Source organism: Hemiscyllium ocellatum, chromosome 45 (genome assembly GCF_020745735.1).
Source record: "Hemiscyllium ocellatum isolate sHemOce1 chromosome 45, sHemOce1.pat.X.cur, whole genome shotgun sequence".
NCBI classification, from domain to species: Eukaryota; Metazoa; Chordata; class Chondrichthyes; order Orectolobiformes; family Hemiscylliidae; genus Hemiscyllium; species Hemiscyllium ocellatum.
In genome coordinates, this window is record NC_083445.1 from 6,341,705 (window position 1) to 6,350,227 (window position 8,523).

General features: G+C 46.6%; 1 protein-coding gene across 2 annotated transcripts in view; it reads right to left on the bottom strand.

Annotated features, from left to right (window-relative positions):
* LOC132835991 (collagen alpha-1(XI) chain-like) overlaps positions 1–2,380 on the bottom strand; it is a 295,793-nt gene extending 293,413 nt beyond the window's left edge. For both annotated transcript variants that reach the window (XM_060855171.1, XM_060855170.1), the window contains exon 1: positions 1,859–2,380. In XM_060855171.1, the coding sequence (XP_060711154.1) occupies positions 1,859–1,940 (82 nt within the window). In that variant the 5' untranslated portion in view covers positions 1,941–2,380. The remainder of the gene's footprint in view (positions 1–1,858) is intronic.
* Positions 2,381–8,523: the final 6,143 nt, after the last annotated feature.

Below are 8,523 nucleotides of genomic sequence, written 5' to 3' on the forward strand. Positions count from 1 at the left end.
CAGCCACACAACGATAAACTTCAGAAGATAGTCAGAGAGATGCAGACATCCAGTTCCCTGCCTCAACTATTGCCCTCGGGGAAAGCCAAGAGTGACCCTGTTGTGGTTACTTTTAATTGCAAATTTCAAACTCACTTCGTCCTGAAGGGAAGACAGCGAGAGTGGACACAGAGAGGGACATCAGGTCGGCCCAGCAGTCTGAATTCGGACAAAATGAACGGGCCGAGAGCCAGTGTTAGCAACTCATCCTGGGATGGCAGACAGCTGTGGGGCTGCAGGTCAGGAGGGGACAATGACTACGACTGGAATCGCTGACCCCGGCACATTCCAGTGGGAACTGTGTAGGAGGGGATCAGAGCAGAAACCCCTTGCCTGGACCTCTGCAGGGAGGTCAGTGGGAAAACTGCAGCAGGGAAAAAGCCAGATTTGTTTTAAATCCCATCCGCGCCAAGCTACAATTCCGCCAACTCTGAACCCCCTGGCAACCCAGCCACGGGGGCAAGTCCTTGCAGAGACCAACACCCTGCGACGTTCACTCCTGTACACGAAGTGGGGACTAATGATAAACTTGTAGCTTTTACACACATGACCTGCAATGACACTAATGGATCACTTAGCCCAGCCTGTTCTGAAATCACACGAAAAGATTTCACAAAGCCCCTCGCTCATTCTGCAAGCATGCGTCTGGGCTGCACACCTCAAACAGACGGGTGGATAAAATCACACAAAAAAAAAGCAGAATCACTGCAGCAAGCCATTCAGCCCCTTGAGTTTGACCTGACATTGGGATGAGACACTGTGTGAGCCATTAGCTATCTGAAGGGAAGTCTGCTACCCCAGACCCTCAAGCCCATCCCTCACGTCAACTTCTTCTAATTTTCTTTCTTAGCTCCTGAGGCTAAAAGGTACGGCAGCTGGCAGCAAGTCTAGCCCAGCACACCCTCAGAAACAGGGTTCTCAAAAGGGAAATCCCATTAGCTCAGGCATTGCCGCAGTCAGGAAACCTGCAGGAACAACTGGCACCATGCCAAGCCCCAACCGCAACCGTACCAGAAGAACTTCCCACCTCTCCAGAATGAGGTCAACAGGTGGGGCCCACCACACTGCTTCGCCACTGATCTTCAGCATTACAATCTCAGCCTCCAAATCAAATACCACAGGCTTAATCTTTGATCACAAGGCCACCCCAACAGTGCGGGAACATGGGGTTTGTTCTAAACCGCACCATTACCTCTTTAAGAACAAATTGCCCTTTTAAGACAGAATAGCTGCATTCCTTAAAAAAGCATTTGCAGCCCCAGTCACTCTGAAGCGTTACTGTACTGTACTGTACTGTTCACGTTCAGATGCAGGACTGAGGGGAGATGGTGTCAAGGACGATGCTATAACAAAACACAGAGAAAGAGTTTGACAAATGACAATGCCTCTGTTTCCACCAACCCGCGACAAGACAATAGATCAACATTGCAGGGAAAAAGAAATTCAGTTAACTGTCACTTCTCATTGGGAAAATTAATTGAACAACCCCTAGTTACTGGCGATCAGAGAAAAGCAAAGCAAATACGAGGGGATGGACTGTTATGGGTAAAACTTGCTCTTTTGGGAAACAGTTTTGTTTAAATTCCGAGAGTGGAACTTTTTTTTGAAAAAAAAGGCGGTGGAAAAGTTGAAGGACAGAACTTTTGCCTATTTACAACACTACCATAATCGCTTTATTTCCAGCATAATGCTTTTCACCACGAGGTCCGTTCTGGAAACTAAAAGTACACACATTTTTACAAGTCACGAAGCCAGTGCAAGAGGAAAGTGTGTTTCCTCAAGGGGAGCTGAGACAGGGCATTTTAAGAAGTCCACTTACCTGCTTTGACAATTGTCAGTGTTACCACCAATAAAATCACTCGGGCTGACAGCTGCCTCTTTCTGATGTCCCGTTGTTCCATCTCCAAATGACATGAATTTCCTTTCTTTTTGGTCTCTCTTTCTCTCCCAATTGTTCACCTCCTCCTCCTCCTTCCCCTCTCTGAAGCCAGTGTGTGTGTGTGTGTGTGTGTTTTAAAGTTTCCAAGTCCCTCACAGCGTGTAAAGGTGCTACATCTAAACAGTTGCCTGTACACCGCAGGACCAGGAGAAAGTTAAAGCTGCTCCCTCTCCCTTGTTCTGTGCAGACACTGATTACAAGATTTCTTCACTCGACATTTTTCCTTAAAAAAAAGTGGGGGGTGGGGGTGGAAGAGATGAGGATTGTTTTTAAAAAAAATCCGAGGAAGTTACACTCGAATTCTCCTCCTCCCCCACCCCCCTATTTACATGTGACGATGTTTAAAGAGAGAGAGAAATGGATTTCTTTCGAATACATTGACACTAACACCACAAAGGAACAATAAAACCCACAGCAAATCATAGCTGGCCTCAGCTCACATCTGAATCTCACTCTGTCCAGCAAACGAGATTGGCCCCAAGTTTAGCTCCATCAACTTCCAATTGGCCGCACTGATCTGTCAGTATCTCTATTTCTCTAGGGCTGAGAGAGAGAGAGAGAAAGCAACAAGTTAGGAGAAAGAATTTGCAAAGAGAGAAAGTCAATCGAAATGTTATCTCCTTGCAACTTGATTCCAAAGGAGGCGCCCTATTCATTCATTAAATTACTTTTTTTTTCCACGACTACTCTAATGCAAAATAAAATGTCCAGCTACAGCCCTAACAGGGAAGGCTGGTTCCCTGCCGCCTGCCGAACGAATTGTTTCCAGGTCGAGAGATATTTGTGGGAAATCGATCACTACACCTGAACAGATTTTTTTTCGAAAGGCATTTTATACCTATGGTTGCATCAATAGTTTGCTCCTAGTGAGACAAAGTTTAAAATCACACCACGCCAGATTATGGTCTAACATGTTTATTTGGAAGTCTGTAAGCTGGTGTGGTGTGATTTTTCACTTGGTCCAACACTGGCACTTCCACACCTTGATAAGACAATACTTGGTCTGCACTTAAAGTCATAGAGGCAGCACGGTGGCACAGTGGTTAGCACTGCTGCCTCACAGCGCCTGAGACCCGGGTACAATTCCCGACTCTGGTGACTGACTGTGTGGAGTTTGCTGAGCAGGATGGAAGTTTCTAGAATAAAACAAAGAACCATGGACAGTGGAGAGCTGAAACAAAAACAGATGTTGCTGAAGAAACTCAGCAGGTCTGGCTGTATCTGTGGATAGAGAAGCAGAGTTAACGTTTCGATTCCAGTGACCGAGAGGCTGGGTCACACAAGACAATGGCTCAGTGGTTAGCACTACTGCCTCACAGCACCAGGGACTGAGGTTCAATTCCAGCCTCGGGCAACTTTCTGTGTGGAGTTTGCACATTCTCCCCGTGTCTGCGTGGGTTTCCTCCGGGTGCTCCGGTTTCCTCCCACAGTCCAAAGATGTGCTGGTCAGGTGAATTGGCCATGCTAAATTGCCCGTAGTGTTAGGTAAGGGGTAAATGTAGAGGTATGGGTGGGTTGCGCTTCGGCGGGTCGGTGTGGACTTGTTGGGCCGAAGGGCCTGTTTCCACACTGTAAGTAATCTAATCTAAAAAAAAATGTACAGACCCTTCGGTCTAACTCGTCCATGCCGACCAGATATCATAAATTAATCTCACCGCATTTGGCCCATATCCCTCTAAACCCCTCCTATTCATGTACCCATCCAGGTAGATTGAGGTGTTGTTAGCTCCAGGGTTACTGTTCAAGAACTGGAGAGTGGCATTTTGATTTAATTACTGTTACATGTACCGAACTACAATGAAAAGTATTGTACGCCATCCAGCCATAGCATACCTTACAGAAGTACATCAGGGTAATAGAACAGAATACAGCATATAGTGTTGCAGCTAGGTAGAAGGTGCACAGAAAGATTGACGCTAATATGATAGGGGGGTGCCAGTGTTGGACTAGGGTGGACAAGGTCAGAAGTCACGCGACACGGGTTATAGTCTGGGTGAAGTGATGGAGCAGCAGGGTTCCGAAAGCTCGTGGCTTCAAATAAACCTGTTGGCTTATAACCTGCTTTTCATGTGACTTCTGACTGTGTCCAACTCTATTGTATGGGAGGTCCATTCATAAATCTGATAACAGCAGGGAAGAAGCTGTGCTCGAATCTGTCGGTAAAGACCAGTTTTCTGAACTTTTATTTCTGCAATGCTGGACTTTTATTTCTCTATTTTTTAATATCTGAAGAAGCTGTAGCTAAGGACCTTTGATGGTGCTGTAAGTGGCGAGAGATAAACTTTACACTGTACTCATTTGACATTAAAGCTAATTCTAATTCTAAACCTAGGTAGATTTTAAACTTGATTTTAATCTTGAATGAGTACCTTTGGCCAAATAGCTCCTTCTGTCCTGTAAATTGTCTCTAAACCCATCCTTCATTTAGTTCTGGCATTCCTTCCTTGAACCCTAAACTTCATGTGAAGTAATCCTTTGGCGCCAGATCTTTGGTCATCTGTTTTAATAGAGTTATAAAGCACAGAAACAGTCCAATTTGTTCAAGTCAAATAAGTTTCCCAAACTAAACCAGTCCTACTTGCCACTATTCCCTTAGCTGTTTGGTAATGCTCCTGTGAAGTGGGAGGGGATGTTACACTGCGACAAGGTTGCTATATGAATCCAACTTATTGTTGTTGATTGATGGTCATTGACAGCAGCAGTTCGACTCCTCTGGCTAACAAAGTGATTCATCCTACACATGCACAACCGCAAGGGATAAAATTCCTATCCCCCAAATCACTCATAATGATTTCCCATTACAGAATGTTTCACACTAAAATCAGACTGAATGGATAAGTCTGAGCGTAGTATTCCCCAATTACCAATTCACACCAAACTTGCTGTAACCACACCCTCCACATACCAATTCCCCCTGCCACACTTGTAATTAATTATGAAGGATTACGTAACCTACAGAGTCATTTTGACAGTGCAGTTCTTTCTTTCACTGACTAGCTAGCCTAGAGCTCACCCACACACAGCTGCCTTGAACACATAACTTTCCAAACTCGGAACTGAAGGACCACTAATGTTACTTTTGTCCAGTCTCTCCACGCTTCTAAGTCAATTTGATTTAATGCACAGTTTATGCCCATGCACCGGAACACAGGAACAGGGGTAGGCCATTCGGCCCGTTGAGCCCGTTCTGCCCCCTCAGACTGAACTGTGACCTGACTCCATAGAGCTGCTTTGGACCCACATAGAGTTGTATAACATGGAAATGGACACTTCAATCCAACCAGTCCATGCAGAACAAAATCCTAAACGAAACTAGTCCCACCTGCCTGCTCTGCGCCCATATCCCTCCAAACTGTTCCTATCCCTTACTACCTCTGCTTAACAAAACTTCATCTATCTCATATTTCAATCAAACACCTTCACTGCCATTTGTGGATGTTGTATGCATTTTGATGGTACCTTTATCACGAGATATCCTGAGGGTTAGCCAATGTGGGAGCCGGTTGGCTTGCAGGGCTGGGTTGAGATGTCAACAGTGTGGGTTCAGTTCCTACACCGGCTAAGTCACCAGGAAAATCCGTCTTCCCACCCTTTCCCCTCTGCCTGAGGTGTGTTTAAACTCACCACAGAGTCACGGAGATGTGCAGCAGGGAAAAACGGGCCCTTCGGTCCAACTCGTCCATGCCGACCAAATATCCTAAATTAATCTAGTCCCATTTACCAGCACTTGACCCATATCCCTCTAAATCCTTCCTATTCATGTACCCATCCAGATGACTTTTAAATGTTGCAATTGTACCAGCCTCCACCACTTCCTCTGGCAGCTCATTCCATGCACGTACCACCCTCTGTGTGAAAAAGTTGCACCTACGGTCCCTTTTATATCTTTCCCCTGTCACTCTAAACCTACGCCCTCTAGTTCTGGACTCCCCCACCCCAGGGAAAAGACCTTGTCTATTCACCCTAACCATGTCCCCATGACTTTATAAACCTCTATAAGGCCATCCCTCAGCCTCCAACATTCATATCTCTCCTGTGGGCGGCACGGTGGCACAGTGGTTAGCACTGCTGCCTCACAGCGCCTGAGACCCCGGTTCAATTCCCAACTCAGGCGACTGACTGTGTGGAGTTTGCACGTTCTCCCCGTGTCTGCGTGGGTTTCCTCCGGGTGCTCCGGTTTCCTCCCACAGTCCCAAGATGTGCTGGTCAGGTGAATTGGCCATGCTAAATTGCCCGTAGTGTTAGGTAAGGGGTAAATGTATGGGTATGGGTGGGTTGCGCTTCGGCGTGGACTTGTTGGGCTGAAGGGCCTGTTTCCACGCTGTAAGTAATCTAATCTGATGTGAGAGTGAAGCAAAGCCTATCTTATTTTTATCCAATAAATCTAACACTGAACAACATAGTGAAGATGTTAGGACAAGTGTTAGGCCAGAAAGCTGAGTCAAAATACTTAGATTCTAAGGAAAGTGTGAGGGAAGGAGAAATGGATAGAGACTAGAGAGGTGTAAACAGCAAATTTCAGTGTCTGGAGTCCAGCCAATTGAAAATGCTGGAACGATTGAAATGAAAGATGTGTACAAGTCCAGAATTTGGCACAAAAAATTCAGGATCACAGCAAACTCAAAGGATTCGGGGGCCGAAGGAGATTGTAGAGATAATGAAGATGAAAGGGCTGGAGGGATTTGGAAACAAAGGCAAGTATTTTAAAGGCAGAGTGTTGCTGTACCTGGAGCCAGTGCAAGAACAGGGGTCATACAGAGCGCAAGTAAAGGTCCGTTCACAGCGATATATGTTGCAACACAGGCATGGAAGAGGCCCTTCAGCCCATTGAGTCGGTACCGACCCATCCCACTTTCCAGCACTTGGCCAATCGCCTTGAATGTTGTGACATTTCAAGTGCTCACCGCCTTGCTTTATAAGCTTTCCTGTTCCCCCCAGGCAGTCCATTCCCAATTCCCACCACATTCTGGGTGGAGAGTCTTCAATCCTCCCTAAGCCTCTTAACTTTTCACCTTAAAATGATGTCCCCTACCCATCTCTTTACCTACTCATCAACTAACTCTGCTTTCAACAGAGACGAGGGGAGGTGACTTCTCTTGAAGAGATGTCAATCTGTGGGGTCTACTATTCCAGAGGGCTGGGACATTGGGCCAATATAAGGCAGAGATTTTCAGTTGGTAATGGGCTGAAGAGTTATAGGGAGTGAGCAGAAAAGTGATGAGATCAGCCATGATGGTATAGAAAGGCAGAGCAGGCTCAAGGGGCTGAATGGCCTCCTCCTGCTCAGTTAAAGGGAATTGCTGTTTCCTATCCACCTTCGAAGATCTCTGAGCCCTGTGTGTGTGTCCTCAGTTTCATTCCACCATTTCTGGCCTTGCCCGTAGTTGCCTGGAGTCGAGAGTGTGGCGCTGGAAAAGCACAGCAGGTCAGGCAGTGTCCGAGGAGCAGGAGAGTCGATGTTTCGGGCAAAAGCCCTTCATCAGGAAGTTTCATCAGTCGACTCTCCTGCTCCTCGGATGCTGCCTGACCTGCTGTGCTTTTCCAGCGCCACACTCACGACTTGAATCTCCAGCAGCCGCACTCCTTACTTTTGCACAGTTGCCAGGAGCCTAATTCTGGAAATTCCTCCTCCAAACCCTCTCCACTTAAATGTCCTCCTTTAGGACACTTTGGAGAATGGAACTCTTTGACTGAACCATTTCACCATCTGACCTCTTGTCTCCCCACGTGGCTCATTGGCAAATATTGTTTCATCCTGTGAAGAGTCTGGAGTGACTCATTGCTTCAGTGGAAGTCTTTGTGGTGATAATGGGTTTAACAAAATAAATGACAGCTTGACTCATGAGGGTCATCCAAATAATTTAGTCTGGTTGCTTTTCAGCTGGGGCAGGATGGAGCTTTCACAGGTCAAAGGGCATACTGGGTGGGAGCATGGAGCCAGGATGGTCAAACTCATGTGGCAAAACCAGAAGGTGATGTCAAGTTAGAATCCCGACAGAGAAGCCATTTAACTCATTGCATCTACACTGACCCTCTGAAGACAACCCCACTTTATCCCAGTAACTAAACATTTCCCATGGTTAATCCACCCAACCTGCAAACCTATGGACTGTACAGGGCAATTTAACATGGTTAATCCACCCAACCTGCACACCTATGGACTGTACAGGGCAATTTAACATGGCTAATCCACCCAACCTGCACACCGATGGACTGTACAGGGCAATTTAGCACAGCCAATCCACCCAACCTGCACACCTACGGACTGTACAGGGCAATTTAACATGGTTAATCCACCCAACCTGCACACCTATGGACTGTACAGGGCAATTTAGCACAGCCAATCCACCCAACCTGCACACCTATGGACTGTACAGGGCAATTTAACATGGCTAATCCACCCAACCTGCACACCTATGGACTGTACAGGGCAATTTAGCACAGCCAATCCACCTAACCTGCACATCTTTGGACTGTAGGAAGAAAGCAGCGAAAATCCATGCAGACAATGTGCAAGCTTCACACAGACAGTCGCTCGAGGCCAG